Source organism: Petromyzon marinus, unplaced genomic scaffold (assembly GCF_048934315.1).
Source record: "Petromyzon marinus isolate PM22_M1 ecotype Great Lakes invasive population unplaced genomic scaffold, UKy_Petmar_22M1.pri1.0 PM_Scaffold_234, whole genome shotgun sequence".
Lineage (NCBI taxonomy): Eukaryota > Metazoa > Chordata > Hyperoartia > Petromyzontiformes > Petromyzontidae > Petromyzon > Petromyzon marinus.
In genome coordinates, this window is record NW_027423207.1 from 105,772 (window position 1) to 121,644 (window position 15,873).

The window sequence follows — 15,873 nt, forward strand, 5'->3', positions numbered from 1 at the left end:
CCACACACCCAGCCACACAGCCACCCAGCCACCCAGCCACACACCCAGCCACACACCCAGCCACACACACAGCCACACAGCCACACACCCAGCCACCCAGCCCGCACACAGCCACACAGCCACCCAGCCACCCAGCCCACACACAGCCACCCAGCCACACAGCCACCCAGCCACCCAGCCACACACCCAGCCACACACACAGCCACCCAGCCACACACACAAACACCCAGCCACACAGCCACCCAGCCCACACACACAAACACCCAGCCACACAGGCACCCAGCCCACATACACAAACACACAGCCACCCAGCCACACACACAGCCACACACCCAGCCACCCAGCCACCCAGCCCACATACACAAACACACAGCCACCCAGCCACACACACAGCCACACACCCAGCCACCCAGCCACCCAGCCCACATACACAAACACACAGCCACCCAGCCACCCAGCCACACACCCAGCCACACACACAGCCACACACACACAGCCACACAGCCACACACCCAGCCACCCAGCCCACACACCCAGCCACCCAGCCACACACCCAGCCACACACCCAGCCACACACACAGCCACCCAGCCCGCACACACAAACACACAAACACAACGCGTAGCCCTTCAACACACCGCAGGATGACGGTGGCTGTTCGTAGTAGCGAGCGGCGAGCGGCGACAGCGGCCAAAGTGAAGGCGACCGGGCGCTGTGGCAAGGTGGGGGAGTGTGGGGGGGGGGAGGGGATGGTGGGGGGGGGATGGTGGGGGGGCCGGCGGCTACCCCGGCACCGGCCCCGGCACCGGCCCCGGCACGGGCACCGGGCGGCCTCCGCCATGCAACCGCCCACCGCTAACGTGTCAGCTACGTCGCCTTCTCGGCTCTTTCGGTAAGGTCACGGGGGAAGGGGGGAACGGTGACGTAATAAAAAAAAACTTAAAACATCGTGAGATTAATCGAAATGTAAATTTTTTTTTTTTTTTTAAAAAGGGAGCTACTTCCGTTGTGGGAGTCCGCTTAGGTCAGGGGCTGGGGAAACTTGCCGGGCCCGCGGAATCATTTGGCCTCCGTGGCCCTGGCCAAGGGCAACCGGAATTTTTAATGAATCTAGGAGAGCAAAGCGTGGAAAAGCGGTCTGCGGGCAGCGGCGGCGGCGGCGGCGGCCAAACATCATCACCGCACTCCTCGCCGAGGAGGAGGAGGATGAGGAGGAGGAGGATGAGGAGGAGGAGGAGGAGGATGAGGACGAGGAGAAGGAGGATCAGGATGAGGAGGAGGATGAGGATGAGGAGGAGGATGAGGAGGAGGATCAGGATGAGGAGGAGGATGAGGAGGAGGATGAGGATGAGGAGGAGGAGGAGGATGAGGAGGATGAGGAGGAGGATGAGGATGATGAGGATGAGGAGGAGGATGAGGAGGATGAGGAGGAGGAGGAGGATCAGGATGAGGAGGAGGAGGATGAGGAGGAGGATGAGGATGAGGAGGAGGATGAGGAGGAGGATGAGGAGGATGAGGATGAGGAGGAGGATGAGGATGAGGAGGAGGATGAGGATGAGGAGGATGAGGAGGAGAAGGAGGATCAGGATGAGGAGGAGGATGAGCATGAGGAGGAGTTGCCAGCCCATCGCAATTAGGGGGCGAGCAAATCAAATGTTGGACGAAAATATATAACGGGCAAAAACATTTTTTTTGACAATAGGGGGTTTTTCTCTCTCACTCGCCTTTTTTTTGCCCCGCCGGCAAAACTGGAACCTTTTTTTTATGTTTTTGACGAGGATTCATATCTGCTGCATTAACCACAGTACCTGCGGTCAAAATGCAAACAAAATACAACCTACCGTGATAATATATAAACGTGGCATTGTCCTTGAAACTGATTGGTCCACACCAAGGGACGGCTTTCTTTTGAGCCTCGACCCAATTGGTGCTCGGCCACGTGACGTCAAAAGACGTCACACAGCTCAGAGACAATGCCGCTATCAAAGTAATGAGGCGCTCGGGGTGAGCATCTACATCATCATTAGACCTCCTTTGTCAGTACCAAAATATAAGAATAATAATAGGGTTTTTCCCCTTTTTTCTAGCAACAAAACTGAAACCTTTTTAACAAGGATTCATATCTACTGCATTAACCACAGTACCTGCGGTCAAAATGCAAACAAACAACATACTATGAAAATATAAACGTGGTATTGTCCTTGAAACTGATTGGTCCACAGCAAGGGACGGCTTTCTTTCGAGCCTCGACCCAATTGGTGCTCGGCCACGTGACGTCAAAAGACGTCACACAGCTCAGAGACAATGCCGCTATCAAAGTAATGAGGCGCTCGGGGTGAGCATCTACATCATTAGACCTCCTTAAAAGTACCAAAATGTAATAATAATAGGGTTTTTCCCCTTTTTTCTGGCAACAAAACGGAAACCTTTTTAACAAGGATTCATATCTACTGCATTAACCACAGTACCTGCGGTCAAAATGCAAAAAAAACCAACACACTATGATAATATAAACGTGGCATTGTCCTTGAAACTGATTGGTCCACAGCAAGGGACGGCTTTCTTTTGAGCCTCTACCCAATTGGTGCTCGACACAGCTCAGAGACAATGCCGCTATCAAAGTAATGAGGGCTCGGGGTGAGCATCTAAAATGTTGAAGTTGATGAGTTCGTATGGCCCACGAATGATGTTATGTAAATATCCGAATGGCACTTGACAGAAACACAGGTTCCTCCACCCCTGGCCTGGAGTGAGGCCCGGGACCGGTTCAGGTTAATCGTCCCAACGGCGTTGATGGCCGTGAGAAGGAATCGAGTTTGTGGCGCAGCGTGGCACTGTGTGTGTCACTGTGTGTGTCACTGTGTGTGTCACTGTGTGTTTCACTGTGTCACTGTGTGTGTCACTGTGTGTGTGTGTCACTGTGTGTGTGTGTCACTGTGTGTGTGTGTCACTGTGTGTGTGTCACTGTGTGTGTCACTGTGTGTGTGTGTGTGTCACTGTGTGTGTGTGTCACACTGTGTGTGTGTGTCACTGTGTGTGTGTCACCGTGTGTGTGTCACACTGTGTGTGTGTCACACTGTGTGTGTCACTGTGTGTGTCACTGTGTGTGTGTGTGTCACTGTGTGTGTCACTGTGTGTGTGTGTCACTATGTGTGTGTCACTGTGTGTGTCACTGTGTGTGTGTTTCACTGTGTGTGTGTCACTGTGTGTGTGTGTCACTGTGTGTGTCACTGTGTGTGTGTGTCACTGTGTGTGTCACTGTGTGTGTGTTTCACTGTGTGTGGCGCTGTGTGTGTCACTGTGTGTGTGTGTGGCGCTTTGTGTGTGTGTGTATCACCGTGTGTATCACTGTGTGTGTGTCACTGTGTGTGTCACTGTGTGTGTGTCACTGTGTGTGTGTCAGTGTGTGTGTCAGTGTGTGTGTCAGTGTTGTGTGTGTCACTGTGTGTGTGGCGCTGTGTGTGTGTCAGTGTGTGTGTGTCAGTGTTGTGTGTGTCACTGTGTGTGTGTCAGTGTGTGTGTGTGTCACACTGTGTGTGTCACACTGTTTGTGTGTCACTGTGTGTGTGGCGCTGTGTGTGTGTCAGTGTGTGTGTGTCAGTGTTGTGTGTGTCACTGTGTGTGTGTCAGTGTGTGTGTGTGTCACACTGTGTGTGTCACTGTGTGTGTCACTGTGTGTGTCACTGTGTGTGTCACTGTGTGTGTGGCACTGTGTGTGTGTCAGTGTGTGTGTGTCAGTGTTGTGTGTGTCACTGTGTGTGTGTCAGTGTGTGTGTGTGTCACACTGTGTGTGTCACACTGTGTGTGTGTCACTGACGGTGATGCACAGCACGTTGGCGAGCGCGAAGACGTTGCCCACGTAGTCAAAGTAGCGGTGACGACAAACTCTCTGCAGGAGCACGAGGAGGCGATGATCGTACTGAGGGGCACTGGGGACCTGGCACAGTGACACACAGTGACACACACACACACAGTGACGCACACAGTTACACACACACACACACACAGTGACACACACACAGTGACACAGTGACACACACAGTGACACAGTGACACACACAGTGACACAGTGACACACACAGTGACACACACACACAGTGACACACACACACACACAGTGACACACACAGTGACACACACACAGTGACACAGTGACACACACACACAGTGACACACACACACAGTGACACACACAGTGACAACAACAACAACCGCCATTCGCCACTAAGTGGCGGTGACATCACCACGACGCTTGTGCCAGGCTATGTGCACCCTGAGGCCACGTGAAGTGTCGAACGCCCGCTGGCAGGAGGTCACGGGGCAGACCCAGGTGCCACGGGTCGACTGACTGAGATGACTGGCTGATGCACCACCTGTGCCCCTACTGTGCCAACCTGCTGTGCTTTAGCCACCCGGCGTTCCGCTCGTTGTTCTGAGCGTCGCTCCTCCGCCCTCCGTTGTTGTTGGAGGGCGACTGCCTCCAACTACCCAGTAGCATCCTTCACGAGCCTCCTCCACAGAGGCCGATCTTGACACCGCTGGTACCAGTCATCGGCAAGTCCACTCATCTCCACGTCCTCCTGTACCACATCACTCCATCTCTTCTCTAGCCCGTGCCGCGCCCGCTTAGCCCCCTCAATCCGGCCAAACAAAAGCTGTTTCGGCATGTGGTGGCTGGGCATGCGGGCTACATGACCCAGCCATCGCAGCCTTGCCTGCCGGAGGAGCTCACTGATGGGACCTTTCCCAGATCTTTCAAGGATTTGTGAGCTCCTCACACAATCCAGTCCGGTTAAACCCAGGATGGATCGTAGACAGGCCAGCCTAAATGTTTCTAACCGGCGAAGATGTTCCATTAGGGGGGTCCACGTTTCGCAAGCGTAGAGAAGGTAGGGAATGACCGCGGCCGAGAAGACCTGAAGCTAAGTGCGGAGCGACAGACCATGTAGCTTCCACACAGTGTTACACAAACGATGAAAAGATATTGCCACTCGACTGATTCGGAGTGAGACCTCTGCTGTTAAACTGGAGCCGGTCATAGGCACACTGCCCAGGTATGGGAAACTCTCCACTTTCTCCACAACTGCCCCATCACCAATTGGGAGTTGTGGGGGTGGAGTGTCCGATGGTACAAAATACCCAGGCAGGTGCTTACTTTTGGTGGGGCTGATGGTAAGGCCCCACCTCTTAGTGGCACGCTCCAGTCTCAGCAGCAGCGTCTCCAACTCCTCCTCCGAATGTGCAGCTATTACCAAGTCATCAGCATACATAACGTGTTTGAGCAATAGGGAGCCATCCCTTGACCGCACCTGGGCATCTATCAGCCTCCCATTATATATGTACCAAATGGAGATTCCCCCGGTACAGCTATTAAAGGCTTCACGAACTACGTGGTCAAAATAGATGTTTAATAATGTGGGAGCCAGAGGACATCCCTGTCGCACCCCAAGGTGTACAGGGAATGGCTCTGACTCCAGGCCACGTAGTTTTACCCGGGACCGCTCATCATCATGAAGGTACTTAATGATCGTGAGCAGAGGGTCAGATACTCCAAAAGCACGAAGAACGACCCAGAGCCCAGGGCTACTGATGGTATCATAGGCCTTGACCAGGTCATTAAAGCAGAGATGTAGGTCTTGTTGGAATTCCCTACACCTCTGCTGTAGCAGACGGACAGAAAATATGGCATCTGTGCAGGACCGCCCCATCCTGAAACCGCATTGGGGCTCCGCAAGCCTCTCCTTAGCGTGCCTGGCAAGGTGATGTTGAATAATCCTTGCCAGGACCTTTCCCGGCACACTGAGGAGTGAGATGCCCCTGTAGTTGTTACAGTCTGTGCGGTCCCCCTTCTTAAAGAGGGGGACCACCAGGGCATCCTTCCAATCCTGCGGAACCCCCCGTCCAGTGGTCCAGACTGTTGTTATGATGTCATATAGGGCAGTCTGTGCACAAACGCCACCCTCCCTCAGCATTTCGCTTGGGAGATCATCTCTGGCCGGTGCCAATCCAGGTCTCAGACTCCAGATCGTCTTCAGTACTTCCTCAACAGATGGCACTTCAGCCAGCCACTCACAGGGGGTGACTTCCTCCAATGTTTTCCCGGCTGAGAGATTTCCCCTCCCCCAGGACCTCACAGAAATGCTCAACAAATCTCCAAACCTGTTCCTGGGGGTCGGAGATTGGATCACCGTTTTTTTCCCCTAATGATGGTAATGGGTGTGGTGCTGCAGGTTACTTTTTTGATGGAGTTAAATAGAGATTTGTGATCGCGGGCCACTGAGGCAGATTCCATCTCCTCAGCAACCCGCGACCACCACCCATCCTTGCAGCGCCTCACGGCTCTCCGAACCTCCGAGCGAAGGCTGCGGTAAGCCTCCTCATTCTCTTATGTGGGATTCTGTAGCCGATGACAGTGGGCCTGTCGCTTTTTCTCAACTATCCTGAACACCTCCTCTGTCAGCCAGGGACTCTGGGGAGGTCTGGACCACGTGCCCAAAGCAGCCATTGCAGCTGCATGAGTCGCAGTCCTAAACCTCGTCCATTTACCCTTGACATCAGGAGTGGGGGATGATGCCAACCCCAGCCGCAAGCGATGATGAAATTCTCGCTTGCAACTTTAATCAGATAACTGAGACCAGGCCACTTTAGGTTGGAATGGGGTCCTGGGTATACACCCACCACAGGAGTGGAAGAATGGCAGGCGCATCTTACAGATGACTAGTCGATGGTCAGAGGGCAGATCAGCTCCACAGTAGGTCCTGGTGTCAAGGACATGGGCTCGCATCCGCTGGTCCGTCACTATGTCGTCCAGCAGATGTTCTTGCTTGGACCCGGCATGCATCCATGATGTTGTGTGGATGCGCCGATGCCGGAACAGCGTGTTGGTAATTACAAGCCCATGGGCTGCACAAAAATCTAGCAGCCTCCTAGCGTTGTTATTGAGCTGATCTGGCCCATGGCCTCCAATCACTCCAGACCAGGTGCCAGCATCTTGACCATCTCAGGCATTGAAGTCACCCAACAAGATGACTATCCCAAGGGGCCACTTTAGCCAGCACCTGTGACAGGAGGTCATAGAAGGCATCTGACTCATCGGCTTTGCCTGCATCCCTCCACGGATGTTCATCTTCAGTGGGGGCATAAGTAACCACGACCACCACTCCTCGCCTCCGGTTGATGGGAATGCGAGCCCAAAGTAGCCTGGGGCTTACAGCTTCCCACACCTCACCGCCACGCTCCCACGCCCCCTTCATTCTTTTGTTCAAAAGAAGAGCCACACCCTGTTGTTTGGCAGTCTGCTGCCCCGAGTAGAGGACTGTCCACTCCTCATGGTGGCAGGAGCCATAACCGGTCCACCGGGCCTCCTGAACGCCACAGAGATCCAGGCGGTACTGGTCCAGCTCCCGACAGAGGAGTGGCAGCCTCTCCTCCGCAGCGAGCGTTCGAACATTCCACGTGGCCACACGAGTGGCTTTTCGTTGTTTCTGGAGGAGCCCCGAGGGTAGAGATTCAATCTCCTGGCTCCGCCAATTGGGGTTTGGCCAGGAGACGTCATAGACGCCTGTTCCCCTGGGGCCTCCGGCACAAGCTTATTAGTAAAAAATTGTATTCGTGGTTTCGTAGTAAAAATGTTGAAGGTGGAGGGGTTACCAGCCCCTCGCACCCGTCCAGAGCCCCCGTTTAGCCACTGTGGTGGTCACAGACGCCATGAGAGGAGGGCCAATCGGATTTGGCCCTCCCCCCACAGCACTGTCCACGACAGAGTTTCCCGTCCCCCAGGAAGTAGTCGTCCCTCTTGTCAGTGACACACACAGTGGCACACACACAGTGGCACACACACAGTGACACACACACAGTGACACACACACAGTGACACACACACAGTGACACACACACACACACAGTGTCACACACACACAGTGACACACACACACACACAGTGTCCACACCTCCTTCACGGTGTCTTTGTCCATCTCCTCGAAGATTTTCTGGAACGTCTCAGAGGAAATGGAGCCGTCGCCCACGCCACTCAGATGCTGCTCGCACGCACAACACAAACAACAACAACAAAACAACAACACAAACAACAACAACAAAACAACAACACAAACAACACGGTCAACAACACAAACAACAACACAAACAACACAAACAACAACACAAACAACAACAACAAAAACAACAACAAAAACAACAACACAAACAACAACACAAACAACACGGTCAACAACACAAACAACAACAACACAAACAACACAAACAACAACAACAAAAACAACAACAAAAACAACAACACAAACAACAACACAAACAACAACACAAACAACAACACAAACAACAACAAAACAACAACACAAACAACAACACAAACAACAACAAAAACAACAACACAAACAACAACACAAACAACAACACATACAACAACACAAACAACAACAACACAAACAACAACACGGTCAACAACAACAACACAAACAACAACACAAACAACAACACAAACAACAACACAAACAACAACAACAAAAACAACAACACAAACAACAACACAAACAACAACACAAACAACAACACAAACAACAACAACAAAACAACAACACAAACAACAACACAAACAACAACAACACAAACAACAACAACACAAACAACAACACAAACAACAACACAAACAACAACACAAACAACAACACAAACGTCAACACAAACAACAACACAAACAACACAAACAACAACACAAACAACAACAACGCAAACAACAACGCAAACAACAACACAAACAACAACACAAACAACAACACAAACAACAACACAAACAACAACAACACAAACAACAACACGGTCAACAACAACACAAACAACACAAACAACAACACAAACAACAACAACACAAACAACAACACAAACAACAACACAAACAACAACAACACAAACAACAACAACACAAACAACAACACAAACAACAACACAAACAACAACACAAACAACAACACAAACAACAACACAAACAACAACACAAACAACAACACAAACAACACAAACAACAACACAAACAGCAACACAAACAACAACACAAACAACACAAACAACAACACAAACAACACAAACAAGAACACAAACAACAACAACACAAACAACAACACAAACAAGAACACAAACAACAACACAAACAACAACACAAACAACAACACAAACAACAACAACATGGTCAACATAAACAACACAAACAACAACACGGGCAACAACAACAACACAAACGTCAACACAAACAACAACAACATGGTCGATATCACCAACGCTAAGACTGCTGCCGCGTGGATCTGTACCCTAGGGGCACCCCCAGCGGCAGTTGCCCCTGTGCGTGAGTTCACCTCCGACACCAGCTGACAGTGATGCCGCGTGGATCTGTACCCTAGGGGCACCCCCAGCGGCAGCTGCCCCTGCGCGATAAGTCTGGGCAACTCTGGGCTGGCTAAAAATGTTTCATTCAATTAAAAAAAAACATTTTTTTTTTAAGTTTGTTCTGATCTAGGGGGACGGTTCTCGTGCCAACCGCGCCGCGCCCTGGACGCCCCTGAAGTTGCCGGGCATCTGTTCACAAAAAAAGTTAAATCAAGAGCTTGACAAGCCGGCGAGATTCCTCCTCGAGCACCAGTTACAGCACCAGTGGCGGAGTCCCGCCGACGAACGTTTACCGGGCAGGCCGAGAGATTCCAACCACGCACGGTGTAGTGGTGGTGTAGTGGTGGTGGTGTAGTGGTGGTGGTGTAGTGGTGGTGTAGTAGTGGTGGTGTAGTGGTGGTGGTGTAGTGGTGGTGGTGTAGTGGTGGTGTAGTGGTGGTGGTGGTGTAGTGGTGGTGGTGTAGTGGTGGTGGTGTTTTGGTGGTGGTGTAGTGGTGGTGGTGTAGTGGTGGTGCAGTGGTGGTGGTGGTGTAGTGGTGGTGGAGGTGGTGGTGTAGTGGTGGTGTAGTGGAGTGGTGGTGGTGTAGTGGTGGTGGTGTAGTGGTGGTGTAGTGGTGGTGGTGTAGTGGTGGTGTAGTGGTGGTGGTCTAGTGGTGGTGGTAGTGGTGGTGTAGTGGTGGTGGTGTAGTGGTGGTGCAGTGATGGTGGTGGTGTAGTGGTGGTGGAGGTGGTGGTGTAGTGGTGGTGTAGTGGTGGTGGTAGAGTGGTGATGGTGTAGTGGTGGTGGTGTAATGGTGGTGGTGTAGTGGTGGTGTAGTGGTGGTGTAGTGGTGGTGGTGTAGTGGTGGTGCAGTGGTGGTGGTGGTGTAGTGGTGGTGGTGGTGTAGTGATGGTTGAGGTGGTGGTGTAGTGGTGGTGGTGTAGTGGTGGTGTAGTGGTGGTGGTGTAGTGGTGGTGTAGTGGTGGAGGTGTAGTGGTGGTGGTGTAGTGGTGGTGGTGTAGTGGTGGTGTAGTAGTGGTGGTGTAGTGGTGGTGTAGTGGTGGTGGTGTAGTGGTGGAGGTGTAGTAGTGGTGTAGTGGTGGTGGTGTAGTGGTGGAGGTGTAGTGGTGGTGGTGTAGTGGTGGTGTAGTGGTGGTGGTGTAGTGGTGGTGGTGTAGTGGTGGTGGTGTAGTAGTGGTGGTGGTGTAGTGGTGGTGTAGTGGTGGTGGTGTAGTGGTGGTGGTGTAGTAATGGTGGTGTAGTGGTGGTGTAGTAGTGGTGGTGTAGTGGTGGTGTAGTGGTGGTGGTGTAGTGGTGGTGTAGTGGTGGTGGTGTAGTAGTAGTGGTGGTGTAGTGGTGGTGTAGTGGTGTAGTAGTGGTGGTGGTGTAGTGGTGGTGGTGTGGTGGTGGTGTAGTGGTGGTGTAGTGGTGGTGTAGTGGTGGTGGTGTAGTAGTGGTAGTGGTGTAGTGGTGGTGGTGTAGTAATGGTGGTGGTGTAGTGGTGGTGTAGTAGTGGTGGTGTAGTAGTGGTGGTGGTGTAGTGGTGGTGGTGTAGTGGTGGTGTAGTGGTGGTGGTGTAGTGGTGGTGTAGTGGTGGTGGTGTAGTAGTGGCAGTGGTGTAGTGGTGTAATAGTGGTGGTGTAGTGGTGGTGTAGTAGTGGTGGTGTAGTGGTGGTGGTGTAGTGGTGGTGGTGTAGTGGTGGTGTAGTGGTGGTGGTGTAGTGGTGGTGGTGTAGTAGTGGTGGTGGTGTAGTGGTGGTGGTGTAGTGGTGGTGTAGTAGTGGTGGTGGTGTAGTAGTGGTGGTGGTGTAGTGGTGGTGTAGTGATGGTGGTGTAGTGGTGGTGGTGTAGTGGTGGTGGTGTAGTAGTGGTGGTGTAGTGGTGGTGTAGTAGTGGTGGTGTAGTGGTGGTGTAGTGGTGGTGTAGTGGTGGTGTAGTGGTGGTGGTGTAGTAGTGGTGGTGGTGTAGTGGTGGTGGTGTAGTGGTGGTGGTGTAGTAGTGGCAGTGGTGGTGGTGTAGTAGTGGTGGTGGTGTAGTGGTGGTGTAGTGGTGGTGTAGTGGTGTAGTAGTGGTGGTGGTATAGTGGTGGTGGTGTAGTGGTGGTGTAGTGGTGGTGTAGTGGTGGTGGTGAAGTGGTGGTGTAGTGGTGGTGGTGTGGTGGTGGTGTAGTGGTGGTGTAGTAGTGGTGGTGGTGTAGTGGTGGTGTGGTGGTGTAGTGGTGTAGTAGTGGTGGTGGTGTAGTGGTGGTGGTGTAGTGGTGGTGGTGGTGTAGTGGTGGTGGTGTAGTGGTGGTGGTGTAGTAGTGGTGGTGGTGTAGTAGTGGTGGTGGTGTAGTAGTGGTGGTGGTGTAGTGGTGGTGGTGTAGTGGTGGTGGTGTAGTAGTGGTAGTGGTGTAGTGGTAGTGGTGTAGTAGTGGTGTAGTGGTGGTGTAGTAGTGGTGGTGGTGGTGTAGTGGTGGTGGTGTAGTGGTGGTGTAGTGGTGGTGTAGTGGTGGTGGTGGTGTAGTGGTGGTGTAGTGGTGGTGGTGTAGTGGTGGTGGTGTAGTGGTGGTGTAGTGGTGGTGTAGTGGTGGTGTAGTGGTGTAGTGGTGGTGCAGTGGTAGTGGTGGTGCAGTGGTGGTGGTGGTGTAGTGGTGGTGGTCTAGTGGTGGTGGTGGTATAGTGGTGGTGGTGGTGTAGTGGTGGTGGTGGTGTAGTGGTGGTGTAGTGGTGGTAGTGCTGTAGTGGTGGTAGTGGTGTATAGTGAAGGTGGTGGTGGTGTAGTGGTGGTGTAGTGGTGGTGTAGTGGTGGTGTAGTAGTGGTGGTGTAGTAGTGGTGGTGGTGTAGTGGTGATGTAGTGGTGGTGTAGTAGTGGTGGTGTAGTAGTGGTGGTGGTGTAGTGGTGGTGGTGTAGTGGTGGTGGTGTAGTGGTGTAGTAGTGGCAGTGGTGTAGTGGTGGTGTAGTGGTGGTGTAGTGGTGGTGTAGTGGTGGTGGTGTAGTGGTGTAGTAGTGGCAGTGGTGTAGTGGTGGTGTAGTGGTGGTGTAGTGGTGGTGGTCTAGTGGTGGTGGTGTAGTGGTGTAGTAGTGGCAGTGGTGTAGTGGTGGTGTAGTGGTGGTGTAGTGGTGGTGGTGTAGTGGTGGTGGTGTAGTGGTGGTGGTGTAGTGGTGTAGTGGTGGTGGTGTAGTGGTGGTGTAGTGGTGGTGTTGTAGTGGTGGTGGTGTAGTGGTGGTGTAGTGGTGGTGGTGTAGTGGTGGTGTAGTGGTGGTGTAGTGGTGGTGGTGTAGTGGTGGTGTAGTGGTGGTGTTGTAGTGGTGGTGGTGTCAGTACCTGGATCATCGCCTTGCGGTGTGCAGAGTCGACGCTGATCGTGCGCAGAACTCGCATCACCAGCGCCCCCGTCACGCTCTCCCTGTAACACACAGTACACACACACAGTACACACACAGTACACACACAGTACACACAGTACACACACAGTACACACAGTACACACACACAGTACACACACAGTACACACACAGTACACACACACAGTACACACACAGTACACACAGTACACACACACAGTACACACACACAGTACACACACAGTACACACACACAGTACACACAGTACACACACACAGTACACACACAGTACACACACACAGTACACACACACACACAGTACACACACACACACAGTACACACACAGTACACACACAGTACACACACAGTACACACACACAGTACACACACAGTACACACACACACACAGTACACACACAATACACACACAGTACACACACACAGTACACACACACACACAGTACACACAGTACACACACACAGTACACACACAGTACACACACAGTACACACACACAGTACACACAGTACACACACAGTACACAAACAGCACACACACACAGTACACACACAGCACACACACACAGTACACACAGTACACACAGTACACACACACAGTACACACACAGTACACACAGTACACACACAGTACACACACAGCACACACACATAGTACACACACAGCACACACACACAGTACACACACAGTACACACAGTACACACACACAGTACACACACAGTACACACAGTACACACACACAGTACACACACAGTACACACACACAGTACACACACAGTACACACACACAGTACACACACAGTACACACACACAGTACACACACAGTAAACACACAGTACACACACACAGTACACACAGTAGACACAGTACACACACACAGTACACACACAGTACACACACACTCTACACACACACACAGTACACACACAGTACACACACACAGTACACACACACAGTACACACACACACAGTACACACACAGTACACACACAGTACACACACAGTACACACACACACAGTACACACACAGTACACACAGCACACACACAGTACACACACAGTACACACACAGTACACACACACAGTACACACAGTACACACACAGTACACACACAGCACACACACACAGTACACACACACAGTACACACAGTACACACAGCACACACACAGTACACACACAGTACACACACACAGTACACACACAGTACACACACAGCACACACACACAGTACACACACAGTACTCACAGTACACACACTACACACACACAGTACACACACACAGTACACACACACAGTACACACACAGTACACACACAGTACACACACACAGTACACACACAGTACACACACAGTACACACAGTATACACACACAGTACACACACAGTACACACAGTACACACACACAGTACACACACACTCTACACACACACACAGTACACACACAGTACACACAGTACACACACACAGTACACACACAGTACACAAACACAGTACACACACAGTACACACACACAGTACACACACAGTAAACACACAGTACACACACACAGTACACACAGTAGACACAGTACACACACACAGTACACACACACACACAGTACACACACACAGTACACACACACAGTATACACACAGCACACACACAGTACACACACACAGTACACACACACAGTACACACACCGTACACACACAGTACACACACAGTACACACACAGTAAACACAGTACACACAGTACACACACAGTACACACACAGTATGCACACAGTACGCACACAGTAGGCACACAGTACGCACACACACAGTACACACACAGTACACACACACAGTACACACACAGTACACACACACAGTATACACACAATACACACACACACAGTACACACACACAGTACACACACAGTACACACACACAATAAACACAGTACACACACAATACACACACACACAGTACACACACACAGTACACACACACAGTACACACACACAGTATACACACAGTACACACACACAGAACACACACAGTATACACAGAACACACACACAGTACACACACAATACAATCACACACACAGTACACACACACAGTACACACAGCACACACACAGTACACACAAAGTACACACAGTACACACACACAGTATATACACAGTACACACAGTACACACACAGTACACACACAGTACACACAGTATATACACAGTACACACAGTACACACACAGTACACATACACAGTACACACAGTACACACACACAGTACACACAGTACACACACACAGTACACACAGCACACACACACAGTACACACACAGTACACACACACAGTATATACACAGTACACACACACAGTACACACACAGTACACACAGAGTACACACACACAGTGTACACACACAGTACACACACAGTACACACACACACAGAACACACACACAGTACACACACACAGTACACACACTGTACACACAGTATATACACACACACACACAGTACACACAGTACATACACACACAGTACACACACAGTACACACACAGTACACACACAGAACACACACACAGTACACACAGTACACACACACACAGTACACACACACACACATTACACACAGTACACACAGCACACACACACAGTACACACACACAGTACACACACACACAGTACACACACAGTACACACAGTACACACACAGAACACACACACAGTACACACACAGTACACACAGTACACACACAGTACACACAGCACACACACAGTACACACACAGTACACACAGCACACACACAGTACACACACACAGTACACACACACAGTACACACACACAGTAAACACAGCACACACACACAGCACACACATAGCACACACACAGTACACACACACAGTCCACACAGTACACACACAGTACACACACACAGTACGCACACAGTACACACAGATCACACAGTACACACACACAGTACACACACACAGCACACACACACAGCACACACACACAGCACACACACACAGTACACACACAGCACACACACAGCACACACACACAGTACACACAGTACACACACAGCACACACACAGTAAACACACAGCACACACACAGTACACACACAGTACACACAGCACACAGTACACACAGCACACACACAGT

At 51.2% G+C, this 15,873-nt stretch overlaps 1 protein-coding gene across 1 annotated transcript in view; it reads right to left on the bottom strand.

Moving 5' to 3' along the window:
* Positions 1–15,873, bottom strand: part of LOC142922965 (two pore channel protein 2-like) — a 46,013-nt gene that overhangs the window by 9,496 nt on the left and 20,644 nt on the right. The window contains exons 5-7 of the mRNA XM_076063903.1: positions 12,683–12,764; positions 7,948–8,034; positions 3,816–3,935 (exon numbers count right to left, since the gene is read on the bottom strand). Coding sequence (XP_075920018.1) covers positions 3,816–3,935; positions 7,948–8,034; positions 12,683–12,764 — 289 coding nt within the window. The remainder of the gene's footprint in view (positions 1–3,815; positions 3,936–7,947; positions 8,035–12,682; positions 12,765–15,873) is intronic.